Source organism: Zootoca vivipara, chromosome 7 (assembly GCF_963506605.1).
Source record: "Zootoca vivipara chromosome 7, rZooViv1.1, whole genome shotgun sequence".
Lineage (NCBI taxonomy): Eukaryota > Metazoa > Chordata > Lepidosauria > Squamata > Lacertidae > Zootoca > Zootoca vivipara.
The window spans coordinates 57532097-57547122 of record NC_083282.1 but is presented as its reverse complement, the minus strand read 5'-3'; the positions used below and the strand labels follow the sequence as shown (position 1 = coordinate 57547122).

At 39.2% G+C, this 15026-nt stretch overlaps 1 protein-coding gene across 4 annotated transcripts in view; it reads right to left on the bottom strand.

The window, feature by feature from the left end:
* Nucleotides 1-675: 675 nt before the first annotated feature.
* The window catches only part of PFKFB2 (6-phosphofructo-2-kinase/fructose-2,6-biphosphatase 2), a 37860-nt gene continuing 23509 nt past the window's right edge, over nucleotides 676-15026 (bottom strand). For 2 of the 4 annotated variants that reach the window (XM_035122391.2, XM_035122392.2), the window contains exons 16-17: nucleotides 13361-13383; nucleotides 3149-10997 (exon numbers count right to left, since the gene is read on the bottom strand). In XM_035122391.2, coding sequence (XP_034978282.1) covers nucleotides 10931-10997; nucleotides 13361-13383 — 90 coding nt within the window. In that variant the 3' untranslated portion in view covers nucleotides 3149-10930. Of the gene's footprint in view, nucleotides 10998-13360; nucleotides 13384-15026 lie in introns of all 4 variants that reach the window. The other 2 variants (XM_060277137.1, XM_060277136.1) reach the window with 2 other exon arrangements.

The following is a 15026-nucleotide window of genomic DNA, read 5'->3' as shown; positions in this document are numbered from 1 at the left end:
AGTATATTGTGCGTAGAGGCAGTAGGTACTATATTATTTCTATGGCAACATATTTATCCTAATTGTAAGCAGGATTGTGTACTTTGGTAGTATCACATTGGAATGTGGTTATGGTATGCTTAAATATATTCTATGGAAATTGCTTAATTTTGTGGGACTGTCCCCTAAATATTTTATTTATAAACATCAAGAGTAAGTCTGCAATCCTACGCATACCTACAGTACCTGGAAAGAACTCCTATTGTATTTAAAACATATTATTTACCTCTTGATGCAAGCAGGGAGTCATTATCAAAACATTCCCTCATAAAACTGTGCAAAAGATACAGCAGTATATTGTGCGTGGAGGCAGTAGGTACTATATTATTTCTATGGCAACATATTTACTTTGTGTACAACATTGTGTACTTTGGTAGTATCACATTGGAATGTGGTTATGGTATGCTTAAATATATTCTATGGAAATTGCTTAATTTTGTGGGACTGTCCCCTAAATATTTTATTTATAAACATCTGCAATCCTACGCATACCTACAGTACCTGGGAATAACTCCTATTGAATAGGGTACTTCTGAGTAAACAAGGATAAGAATAGGAAAACAATTCTTATTTTTATGTGTAAGCCACCTTGAGACCCATCAGGAAAAAAGGCAGAGCATAAATAAATAAATAAATAAATAATATTAATAATAGGAATGATTACACTATAAACCCTTTTTAGTGGGCTCAATCAGCAGAAATAAAAAAGTTGATATCAATCCATTATGTAACACAGAGCTTTCCAAACTTTTCATGTTGATGACACACCTTTTAGACATGCATCATTTTGTGACACAGTAATTTAGTGGCAAACAAGAGGTTAAACTAAGGCCTTTCCAGCACCGAGAGAAGCGCAACACACTGGCACACTAATGTGTCGCGACACAGTTTGGAAAGCTCAAACTCACTGCATATAGATTTATCTCCATTCTGTTCAGGATTCAGAAAAAAGACATACAATAATGCCTGAATGAACTTCTGAACCTACAATGCCCTGCCCTGCAAATTACGCTATGCCAAACTATGTCTGGGTATGAAGGTGTGGGCTCTGAGAGAGATGGTGGCCACTGAATTTGCTCCTCCCTGGCCATTCTGTAGCTATGCCATGGCTTGTCTTAAGAACCCATCTCCTAGCCCAGTGTTTCCCAAGCTTGGGTCTCCAGCTGGTTTTGGACTACAACTCCCATCATCCCTAGCTAGCAGGAGCAGTGGTCGGGGTGATGGGAGTTGTAGTCCAACAACAGCTGGAGACCCAAGTTTGGGAAACACTGTCCTAGCCCATCAATTCCAGTGTCCTGTTCTCACAGTGGCCAAGCAGATGCCTGAAGGCAGGCAGAACACAAGCAGAACAGCAATCTGCTCACTCACCATTTCCAACAGCTGACATTTAGAGACATACTGCATCTGACAGTGCAGATGGAAAATGCCATTGTGCCTAGTAGTCATTGAGTAGTCCTCCCCATGAATCTGCCCAATCCTCTTTTAAAGCCATCCAAGTTGGTGGGCATCACTGCCTCCTGTGGGAGTAACAGTGAGTTGCATTAAATATTTTCTTTGATCTGACCCTCAAAATCTGCTCCAGAATGGTTGGGTGACTCATTGGAATAGCATTGGGACTGCAGGAGAGGAGGAGAATTGGGAAAAAAAATCACATTCCTCCCCATTCTCTCGATGGAAACCTCCATTGGATCAAAGAGCATTTCATCAGCATTGATGGATGCCATTGGATATAACTAAGATTTCCCATAGGTAAACCTGAAACACTGTGAAATTAGTGTACCCATAGCATATATTCAAATGGTTATACATTAAAATAAATTATTAGTATTTAATAAGAATTGCCTGACTTTCTCAAGCCAATGGCCCATCTTTAGTAATATGTCTACCAACAGTGAAAGACAGATGTTTCAGGATGGTTAGCAAGAAAGTGTCATTCTAGACTCTGTTATCTCTCGTTATTTCTATTAATCCAAGCCATGAAAATGGATCTTGCATAGCCAAATAAATCTTGCCTTTGCTTTTGGAAACCTTAATGCTAGCAATTTCATTAAGCTGTGTCTATTTTTGGAATAGGCACTGAAAAGCTAAGATATCATATCTCCCCATGATTGAATGTCTATGAAAAAAAAAAGCTCCAGAAACATTTCGGAGTTCCCACAGAACCAAATGAGAAAAACAACTAGATTTTGCTTGGACTTTGTGGCAGTACTGTCAGTGCTTCAATGTCACATATTTAAGAAAAATCATCATGTCTTCATGCCTCATATGTAGGCAGAAGACTCCTCTCAGGATCTCTTCTACAAGGAAGAATCTTCCTAAGTCTTAACAATGCAATTTAGATTGGGCAGACAAAACACGGGTTGTGGTTGTGATGATAGCAGACAAGAAACATAACACATAAGAACAGCTTCCTGGATCAGGCCAAAGGCCCATCTAGTCCAACATCCTGTGCTCATAGTGGCCATCCTGAACTACATTCCCCAGAGCTACCTTGTCAGGAAATGGGTAATTTAAATAGATTTGAAAGTGATTTAAATTTGAATGGCAAATACGTCTTGAAGATACATGATTTCTAGAAGATCCAAGTACATCACCAGAGCTTGAGAGGTTCAAAATGAGTTTGCTCTATGGTGTGGTGAATATCTGGCTTTCCAGACATTCCTGAACTACAACTCCCCTTAGCCCCTGGTAAGCATGGCCAATGATCAGGGATGATGGGAGTTTAGCAACATCTGGAAAGCCAAAGGTTCCCTGCACCTGCTCTAGTATTTAGATCAGGCATAGGCAAACTCGGCCCTCCAGATGTTTTAGCACTACAATCCCCATCACCCCTGACCACTGGTCCTGTTAGCTAGGGATGATGAGAATTGTAGTCCCAAAACATCTGGAGGGCAGAGTTTGCCTATGCCTGATTTAGATGTTGAGTAGCGTGGTATTTTTCACAAAGCAGATTTTCAGCACTACCATTTTTAGAGATATTAAAAGAACTTGTCATTGGTCCAGAAAACTAGCTAGTCCACCATGCTTTAGTCTCCTGAGATAACAGCTACATTTAACACTCAGGATGTTGATCAAGTGCAAGGGGTTGCAGTCCCAGGTGGCTTATTTTCTGAGGCCTCCGTGACGAGTTTCCATCACACAAGTGGAATGCTTCTACAGTGCTTTGCCAGCCATTCTCTGGAAAGGAGAAACCAAATGCAAAAGTCAAAACTATGAACATTTATATCCTAAAGGAATTCCACATTGCCATTCTCAATATTGTTGTTCACTTTTTAATTAACTGTAAGATCATTCAGTTAAATGCATTATGTTGGACCACATAAGATCACTGGAATTAATGTTTCACAAACCGTACAAAATTGTGCCCCACTTCTAGAATGATTAAGTCTTCATGGCATCTCCACCTTCAAAACCTCATTCAATATACTCATCTAGCTGCCAAGTTCATAGCACCACCCCTTCTCTCAGCATCTGTAGGCATGTTTGTTATGCTACCCTAGCCTAATTCAGCCCTTGACCATCTTTAACTTCTAACACATGCCTTTATTTCCTCCCCCAAATGGCTAACTGGTATTGTACATTAAAAAAACTTTAACTTGTGGTTTTCCAAATTATGATTTTTTAAAAAACAACAACAGATCTATTATTTAAAAAGGCACACAAACCCATTTGCAATCATCAATCTGGCTTGAAACACACTGATCTGCAGAAATATTGCAAATGAATTCTACAGTTTTCTTCTCTTTGACTATTACATAATCAGGGAAGTCCACTTGTCACAGCTATATCCTGTGTTATTATCTTTACATATAATAATTTTAATCAGGATTCATATGGAATTCAAATGAGTATAACAAGTCTGACTGCAGTGAATTCCACACATGCTCAAAAAATAATTTTGCATTGCTCTCATCACATTTGTTAATTTTGCATTTTGAAGTGCATTCAAGCCAATTAAAGCTGCAGTCCATACCACATTTATGAGAGATCCCCACTCAAATCAGATGGATTTACTTTTGAGTAAAACTTGCTCAAAGACAACTTTCGTGGAGGTGTCCAATAACTTCATCTGCAAATTTCTTTTTTATAATACGTATTTCATGCATTCATAGTTGGTCATATATGATTATTTTTTATAAATACTTGCAACTACTCACAAAGTTGAGCTTAAGCGACCTGTCACTGGCACATTTTTAAAAATGGACATTGATGAAATGAACACAGGAATAAACAATGCTTGATTCAATAGTTCCTTAAACCTTATTTTGTATTTCAGGCCTTGACACCAAAAAGCAATTTTATTTCTAGGGCAGCCTTCTCCAACCCTGTGCTGGGACTAGTGGGAAGACACTAAGCTAGGGGAAGGCTGCTTTAGGGTATGGTCCACATCAGAATATATTTTTTTTGGACAAACTATCTTTTGACTGAATTGCCTTTCATACACCTCTTTTAAAGGATCAAAGACCTGTCCAGGGTTAGGAGATGCTAAGTTTCAGTCTGAAAACTGAAAGTGGCTGTGGCCAATCATAGCTCTCTGATGACTGTACAACATCTGCAAACATATCTGCCACATTTATACAGGTATGTATAATATGTAGAGTGTTCAGAGGTCAACCTTCCAAAAAATCACGGTGATTTCAAGTTCCCCCTTACAATGCTCTCCAAGAAGCTCCTCTTGGAGCCCCACCACTATCACCAAGGGGCACAGATGGCTGGTCCTTCCCCATACAAGTGCTTTCCACCTGCACATGGATGTGAGTGTTTGGATTCCAGCCGTGATGTGCAAAGCAGCCACTTACCCTTTACATCTGCCTGAGCTCCACACAATTGAGAAAGTGCATTTTTGCCTCCAGCTTTACAAACTGTTACTGATTTTTGAAAAGAGTGCCAGCACAAAGTAATGAAAAAGAAAAGCATTGCAGCATGGTGGTTTGCAGTGGGTGAAATTTTATTTACATGGTCCACAAGAAAGTTCACAATGCTAATACAATTATTTAAGATGTCTCATTACAATTCTGATACTCAGGCTTCCAGTCTAAAACTGCTAACCTTTATGTGGGGGAGGGGGGACCACCCTGATGGTTTTATGACTTCTACTTATTTCTGCACAGAAAGTTAACAACTGGCAGTTTGATGCTTTTTAGAAGTATACATTCACATAGCATAATTGCACAGATACACACCAGCAAATTAAATGAAATAAACCAAGAAGATATGCATATAGAGCAGACATGATTGAGATGTAAGATCTAATAAATCTCTCATAGGTAATTGGGCAGCAAATTTTTGCCTAAATGAAACTATTATGTAGAGAAATGAAACATTGCAGTATTTTAATTTATAATTATATAGGATGAAAAATATTATCTACCTGAGTGCTTTCATTCACACGACACAACATGAACATAAATATGGCTATAGTTACAAATGCACCACCCCATAATGCCATGGTGCATCTCTAAATTTGAGTTGTTTCCTGGGCAGTGCAACTTAATAATGGTTCTAGGCCTTGGTCTTAATTTAAGCCACAATTAACAGCATTAGTACCAGTATTTGGATTCCCATGGAGTGTAATAGTGGTCTCATCTGTATGTCCCCACTTAGTGAATAATAATCTGGAATGATGGGGAAATACAGTAATAATGGAGCCCTTCTGCATTTGAGCCAGCATAGGCAATGCATCCCTGATTATCCAGTTACTCCTGCCTATGGAAGCTAGCATACATGTATCAAAACCATAAACTGCACAGCAAATCAGTTCTATATGCATTAGCCTTCAATTATACAATTTTAAAAACTTCCACTGAATGTATAACAAAGTTGTTGCAGCAAAAAGTCATCTTGTATGTGATAACATCCTTGTTCTGGCACTTGGAAAATTTTGAGGTTTATAAAAGAAACAGATGGGCAAAATGAATTACGTGTGTGTGTGTGTGTGCTGAGAGAGACCTCCACAGTGCTCTGATGCCATCTTTATAAAGTTACTTTTAACCATATGCAAAACATTCATATTTACACATAAAGGAGATCATTATTTAAGCTTGTGCATTATTGCAGCTTTGGTAAAAGTCAAATTGCTTACAGTGTACATATAAATAAACATTTATTATTATTTCATGTTCACCATTAGAGAGCCAAGGAAAACAAGGCACATTGCCCTCTAAAATGAAACACATTCATTTGTCCTAAGAAACACAGGGCGGTGATTCACCTCTGAAATTGCTGACTACAAATTATCAAATAAAGAATAAATCAAAAATAAAAAGAAATCAAACTTACTCCTAAATCCATACTTCCAATAAATGTTTAAAGAACCACCAGAGATCTCTGAGAAAGAGACTACAGTTATATATTGTTGCCAATTTCGCCGGGGTCAGATACCATCTGTATTGCATTTTAATTATATTTTCTTTCAGGTCATAATTTGGTGTACAATTTATATTTCTGTTAGGAATGCTAAGTGATGGAATTAAGGAAAAAGATAGATGTGTAGTAATGTATGCAACTGCAGCCGCCAGACTTCTTATCATTAAAAATTGGGAAAGTGATTTAATACCTAGAATAGAAGATTGGCAAATCAAAATGATAAGATATCAAAATTGGACGAGGAAAACAGGGGGAATTAAGGGGATATCAGAACAGAAAATTGATAAAGATTGGAAAAAGTTCCAATAATATTTAGCAAATTTTGTGGAGAAAGCTGATATCTTAGCAGACAGATGAAGGTATGATGAAAGTAAATAAAAATAAAATGAAACATGCAAATAGGTATACAAAGGAATTTGGTTACAGAAACTGAAACAGAGAAAAGGCTGGAAGTCATCACAGGGTGGAGGGGGTGGAGGGTTGGTAGGGGTTTTTTCTATTGTTTGTAATTATTCTTTCTTTAGATATTTTTCTTTTTTGATGTTTAATATAGTATATTTGATGTATAGATTTTTTTAATTGCTATTGAATTTTATATACAGTATTCCTTTTTTCTTGTTTTTTGTAAATTTTTGAAAGAAAGAGCAATAAAGATATATATTAAAAAGAGAGAGAGAGAGAGAGACTACAGGGGGGAAAGAGATGTCCAAACATGCTAGGAAATGAATTTGCTGAAATGAACTAATTGAAGTCTAATGTGTTTTGGCTTGGGTGTGCAGACTGATGGAGAACCCAACTTAACCAACCTAGTCATAAAATTGTCTCTACTGTCTTCTAGAGCCTTGATTTTCAAGTGGTTAAGCTCTCACCCCAATAACCATGTGCTTTAGCTATGAGCTGTACAGTATTCAAAAAAACTGGGGAAGAGCAGTTTTTGTCTCTCCGGGAGCCTGCACATTTATGTGGTCTTACCACAACGAAGTTCAAGTTACCATGTTGTGTGAACCATGTCACTATCACATAGGATTTTAAAAAGAATTAATCTTGGGTCCTATGTTGCAGACTAAAACTGCTGAAGTCTAGCATATGAACTACTAGATTAAGGGAGCAATTCTAAGCCCTGATCCATAGAACTAGAGGTGATTAGGATGCCAGAGGTGTCCCTCCATCAGGCTCTGGTGATGGCAGGGAGGCTCTGCCACCACATAAGACCTCACTGTGCCTGCCAAAGGTGCAGGCTTGTGCTGGTGGTGCTCCTTTTTAAAAAAGTTGATCTCTCCCCTGTCCTGACTGGTAGGAGCTTTGAGTGCAGTGGCTTTGAATGCAGTAGTAGCTCTGACACTCCGAATGCCCCCAGGCCTGGGTGACCCTGGGTTGGGGTTGCTCTGTAAGGGCAATACAGAATAAAGTCCTAGATAAGATGCTAAACTACATTATCATTTTTGAGGTCATCTCTCAAAGTTGGGAGTTAGCTGAAACAGTAGTCTGAGTATCTTTTGTGTGTCTGTGCACAAACTGCTTCTATGCCTGGTCAGCTTGCATTAGTGTTGAGATAACTGCTCAGGAAAAACCAGAAAAACCACAATGCATGCTTATATTGGTTTTGCTACAGCTTTGTCTTAAATGACGATAGAATGCCATTCATAACACCCCTGCCAGTCCATTCTGAACATGGTGTTTCAGTACTAGCAACTAGTTACCTTTCCATTTGTAACTTCTACATGAAAACTGGCTTTGTATGATGAGCTACCAGTAAAAAGAATAATTTAAGCCCACTCAGCTACAGACAACAGCAATTGAATGTACAGCACTAGGAGTAAAAAATGGTGCAAGTGTGGATGTCTTGGCTCAGATTCACAAAGAATATGCTCCCCACACTCTTTTACTTCCTTTATGTGTTCATTAGCCTAAAATGAGCAGGCTAATGCGTTTTTGCCTCCAAAAGCAAAACCAAGATATGTTATACAGGGCTTAATTAATTTGGAATTAAGCATGCAAAACTGTGACGACAGCATTACATCCAGCTACCCAATTCAAAGTGCTGGTTTGGACTTATAAAGCCTTAAATGACTCAGGACAGCAATACCTCAAGGACCGCCTTTCCCCATATGAACTGACCCGAACCCTGCACTTATCATCTTAGGTCTTTCTTTGGCCCAGAGGGTAGCAACATGAGAACGAGCCTTTTCTGCAGTGGCTCCCCATTTGTGGAATGCTCTCCCCAGGGAGGCTTGCCTGGTGCCATCATTATTTATCTTTTGGTGAGAAGCAAAAACGTTTCTCTCTAACCAGGCTATTGGCCTTTTACCATCTGTGGCCTTTTAGAAATGTTTTTAATGTATTCCCACCACTCTTTGTATTAATGTATCTATGTGGAGTTTATTGTCTGTTTGTTTCTAAGTTGCTTTGTGTTGCCCTGGGCAAGATAAAGCAACTAACAAATTTAATAAATACAACTAATAATAAGTATGGTAATAGGTTCCATATGAAGCATCTGTGACTGGGTAAACTGTAAGGTGGCAATTCGTGGCGATCTCCCTGCAAAAGCCATCAAGATACAGTCTAGTACTTTTACTGAGGAATTCCTTAAAGGGTGGTGGTTTAAAAGTTAACAGTATACATCAAAATGTAATATATAAATCTCCTCACCTATGCCTGCAGTTGCCATATGTCCTGAATTTCCCTGACACAGCCGTGATTTGGCTGTTTGAAACTGTGTCCAGACAGAAAATGCAGAAATGTCTTGGAAAATCTGTATGCATATTGGAAGTTTAGTTTTCTAAGTAAGTTTTAACTTTTTTTGTTATGAGATTTCAACAATTTTGTGTCACTTTTTGAAATATGGCAATCCTACCTTTGCCTCTTAGGCTAAGATTAGTGTGGGCTGTCCCAAGGCTCTAAATGGCTTTGTTTAGATCTACCATAACAGGAATTGTATGTTTTAGATGTCTACTATGTAATTATAGGCTTGTGTATTTGGACAATATAATTTATTCTGAGGGCTTACTCTGAAAGTGACCATCATTCAAGTATGCAGCCCACTAATTCTTTCTTTCTAGGAGAGTTTCATCACTATTTTAGTGGTTCTGTCTTTTTCCAAGTGCTTAAAACTGTAAAAGGCAGGTACAGTGGATGAAAGCACATCTATGCATCTTGAATGTGTATCAGGAAGCAGAAACCAGGATACATCCACTGTCATTATTATAACCACAGAAAAGTCTTTGGGGTTGGGTTTTTTTTTTAAGAAGTGGATTTGTTGCATCAGGGCAACTTTAATCCACTTTAATTGTGCAAACCTAACTTTAGTATGAGCTTGAAGCCCTCCTGCAAAATACTGACAGTCTGGAGGCAAACAAAACCTGTGGTTTTTTTTACTCCAACTCCCATCAGTCTCAGAGCCAGCAGGACCAGGGGTTATAGGAGCTGAAATCCAGTAACATTCTGATGGATTACAGCTAGCCCATCCTTACTTTATGTGGCTGGTCTGGGCAGAAGTCTCATGCTCTCATTTTTCCTCAACACTGCCCCACCCTCTTATTCCTTTACTAATCAAGCCTTTTAAAAATAATGGAACAAATTTCCAATTTAAAATATTCAGTCATTCATCAAAACCTGGCTGCATTTCACAAACCTTGAACCAAGGAGACCCACCCTGTTGCCTTCCCTTTCCCCCCAGCAAAGTGAATCAAGTTTATCAGGGGGTGGATAATTGAAAGTTCACAAATGTAGCCTTTATCAAGATTATTATTACTATTATTATTTTACAAAACATACACCAACAAGATTGCAGTTATGGGAAAATGCAAGCACTGGGGTAAGGGAACCCTATGAAAAGGTTCCCAGGACAGCCAGGGACAAAACTGAAACATTTCCAGCAAACAATAAAGCACATTGTGCAGGCAAATAATCTTCAGACTTCTTTGGGAGTGTTCCCATTAAGGCAAAGTACGGGAACAGTGCCAAGTATCGAAAGTGCATTCCAGACCCTGAATCACATATCCCTGCATCTATTTCCTAATATGCAGCAAGTATTTAACAAATTTTTTTTATCTCTATTATTAAATCACCCCCATAAAGCAGCAAGGGGCTACAAATGGATTGTGGTTTCTAGGAAAAAATGCATTTCATAAATGGCAAGGAAAAGCGACTCCCACATGTGTTGCAAGGCAGCTGTCACAATCACCATTACATGCAGGGCAGAAATCTAACTCCACAAAGCAAAAATACCACACACAGAAATACACAACCTCTCTCTCTCTCTCTCTCTCTTCCACACACACAATTGTACAGGACAATCACAGCTATTGGGGAATGTTACAAAAATAGCCACAGATTTACAAATATTAATACAGGTGAGGTCCACACACAAAATGGAAAAAGCTAAGATATCAAAGAGAGACTTGCCACAGTTACATTTAGTAATGCTGCACAGGGGAATGCAGACCAGCATAGTTGCAGAGCAATGGAAGGGGAAGAAAATTTAAGAGACTGGCCATTCTGTGCAGGTTTGCAGCAAATGCCTCCTTCATGGGACAATCTCACTTGGTGGTAGCGAGACCAGGGGCTCACAGATGATTGCGTCTGATTTCTCCCTGTAGAGAGGGAAATAACATGCCATTGACAATATCCTCTCACATTATAATGTGAGAAAGAGACAGGATAGTATTTTCCAACTCTTTGTACAGTCATACCTCGGTTTAAGTATGCTTCGGTTTGAGTACTTTCAGTTTAAGTACTCCGCGGACCCGTCTGGAACAGATTAATCCATTTTCCATTACTTTCAATGGGAAAGTTCGCTTCAGGTTAAGTACGCTTCAGGTTAAGTACAGACTTCCAGAACCAATTACAGTCATACCTCAGGTTAAGTATGCTTCAGGTTGAGTACTTCGCGGACCTGTCTGGAACGGATTAATCCACTTTCTATTACTTTCAATGGGAAAGTTCGCTTCAGGTTAAGTACGCTTCAGGTTAAGTACAGACTTCCAGAACCAATTGTGTACTTAAACTGAGGTACCACTGTATTCTGCTTCTCAGGGACAACTGACAATGTCTAGGTGTGCTAGACACATGTAGCTGGCACTGTTAGGGCATGACATTTCAGGAGGACTGCAGCACACAAGCACTGCAGGAGCAGAATCAGGTCTGATCTGCTCACCTTCCTTACCAAGAAAAAAGTGGTATAGGACCAAAGTGGTATAGGACCATTACACCTCAAAGTGTGTGTGAGAGCAAAAATGCAATGACCAATTCACAATTGCTGGATGATTTGTTAAGTATGTCCAACAGCAATTGGCTGCAACAATGTGATGTCACACAATGTTCACAAACTGTGAAGAGATGAATTCTTTCATGCAACATTCTATGGCTTATGACTCACATTTACAACACAGTCCTATGCATGTCTGCTCACAAATAAGTCTCATTGAGTTTGACAGAGCTTATACATGGGTATAAATCAGATACAGGGGTATAGGAGCTTCTGTGACTTCCTTCCTATCTCTCAACTTCTCCTGTGTTCTTAATTTCCTTTCTTATTTCTTCCACTTATATTTATTCACTCTTCTGTTATCTCTCACTCTCTCATTAATTCATGGTCATAACCTACACCTCCTCATTATATTTACTCCTGTGTGAAGGGCTGTAACTAGGTGGTGGAGCAGCTGCATGAAGGTCCCTGGTCCAATCCCTTGCATCTTCAGGTAGGGCTTGGAGAGTCTCCCATCTGAAACCTGGACAGCTGCTGTCAGTCAGTGTGGACAACTGGTCCATCAGCTTGATGGACCAATGGTCTGATGTTCCTGTATTCATTCCTGTACTCACTCCTGGTAGGATTATATCAGTTCATATGGCCAGAGAGTGTGTGTGTCATATTACTTAACAGATACTCTCTCTTCAAAATAGTGCACAGGTTCTAGGAATCTACAGATACCAAGTCACACTTGGCAATTTCTGCAACGTGGTAGCTTGCTTCCACAATTCTGAACTTCTTCCCACTATTCCTGGTACTGGAATGCGACCAGCAGCTCTCAGCCTAATTCTCTCAACAGTAATCTCCAACTTTTTGTGAGATGCAAAAGTGTCATTTTACAGGGCTATTGGGAAGCAAATATATGATTTACAAAATTCCTGTAAACTGAGCCTCAAGAGGAGATTGCGTATCAAGGGATTAGAAGATGTCTTTGTCAAAATGCTTTGTCATAACTGTAGACTCAATGTTGTTGTTGTTGTTTAGTCGTTTAGTCGTGTCCGACTCTTCGTGACCCCATGGACCTCGTGACCCCATGGACTCAATAGGTAACTGCAAACAATCATGGCTTCCCCACGAGTGCAACGGCATGGAGTCTGTAAGGACCATAGTTCAATGGCAGAGCTCATGCTTTGTATTCATAATATTTTATTCTGTGTTCAGTGTCTGGCATCTCTAGTTGAAATAGGATCATAAGTAGCAGGACTTGGATGGTTCACAGCCTGAGATCAGTGCACACCATAGCAGACAATACTAAGCTAGCTAAACCTGTGGTCTGACTCAGTACATGGCAAACTTTTATATTCATATTTTAAACTCATTTGCAAACACCTACAGTCATGCTTTTCATTTTTGGCTTAAAGCTTAGCACATCTTTGGAGCATGAAAAAATTGTAGTGGTCCTAATAAGATAATGCTTGTACAGCTTCAGCAAGCTTGCTTAAAGATAGGTTTTATACTTGATTCTTTGTTGTGCTTCATCCATCTTGCTCATTTTGAAAGAAAAGTCACTTTTCTATAAATTGATATTGATCTATGAGCTGTAAAATATTCCACCCAACTTAAAGGGGCTCTAATTTGTAGGAGAATTATTTGGTACTTTCTCTCCATGTACATTCTTTTGAAACAGACTTCTAATCATCTCTTGGTAAATGTGTATTTATCAAAAACATACAATTACACATGCAAGCTGTTCACAATGATACTCACAGGCAAGCCCTTCCCACTTGAAGCTGCAAAGGAAAAAAAACAGTATAGGAAAGCTCAAGCTGCAGTTCAATGAAGATATAAAAAGCAAGAAAGCAGAAAAGCACATAGAAAGCAGTCTTCACAAACAAGACGACCAATGTAGCCTTCCATCGAAAATTATTGCAAAATGCAAGCCAGTGACTGTTAAATGGCTACCGGCCTATCATAATTACATATAGCTCCCCCCCCCCCCAAGCCAAAGCACGTGAGCAGAAGCTACAAAAGCAAATTGTCATCTGCATTTTTTTAAATCACCATACCCAAGAAACACATTTCAGTTTTAGCATGAACTACTTATTAGTTGGAGGTGAGGCCTGCTATCAATTACTGTTTTTTTATACTGAAGCCATTGCCGAAAGGCTATGCAAAGAACAAGATTTCAGCACCAGTTTTTCCTGTTCTTCCATCAATCTGCTTCTCGTATATTACAGTGACAAACCTGGGTGATTTTTTTTAAAAGATCCTGGACTACCATATCAAATAAACAGATTGCAAATAGTCTGAAATCCTGTTTCATCTACAGCCTCACTCCAGGAACTTGCGCTGGCAGAGACTACTGTCTGACATACACCCTGGAAACTGGGTCTTTGTTTTATTAAGCAACAGAGCACTATGTTGTAGCCTGAGAAATAAGCAGCTGATGAAAAAGCAAAAAAAGCAAAATGCAAATCAGCAAGCAAAATTGCAGTGATATTGGAAATGCTGCTGAAAACTCTATTTATCCAATCTAAGGGATATACACGGCAGCCTGGGTCACAGAAAACTACAGCAAATTACTGCATATATAGTACAGTGGTACCTTGGTTGTTGAACTTAATCCGTTCTGGGAGTCCTTTCGACTCCCGGAACAGTTTGAAAACTAAGGCGTTGCTTCCATTGGCTGCAGGAGCATCCTGCACTCAATCAGAAGCCGTGTCAGACGTTTGGCTTCCAAAAACGTTCGCAAACTGGAACACTTACTTCCAGGTTTGCGGTGTTCAGGAGCCTATTTTTTCAGGAGCCAAGCCATTGGCCAACCAAGGTACCACTGTATAGCAAATATGACTAAGAAATTATGTATATGTTGGCTATATTGTGTAGAGTCCATGCACTCAGGTATAAACTACTATGGATCTGACAAATCAGTCTTAAAATGCTCACTTTAGATAATAGCCTTATTCAAGTGGCTTTTGCTTAGCACTAGAAACATATTTTCCTCATAAAAAGGAAAGTTTTGCAGCAACAGAAATCATTATTACTTTCAAGTGTCCACCTATAATTTTCAAACCAGAATACTTCAAAGTACATAGCCATTTGGAGTGGCCTGACACGAACCCTTTGGCCAAAATCTAAAAGGCCACACAGAGTTCTTTGCATCAATGCCTCCCGAGCTACTCCACCTTTGTGAAAGTCACACCCTAAAGGTTAACAAATGTGGTGCAAAAGGCTGCAGCTGGAAGGGAAATTATTCCCCCCCCCAACCGCCCCCTGCAATGCACGCACAGAAGCATCTTAATCATGCACAGTAGGTTCTTTGAATCCTGACTTTTGATGGTAGGTTCTGTCCAATAATCTTACGTAAAGCGTCACCAGCTTTCAATTGGCTTGAAAAGGTCAATTTCTGAAGTAAGGAGTGACAGGTGACATA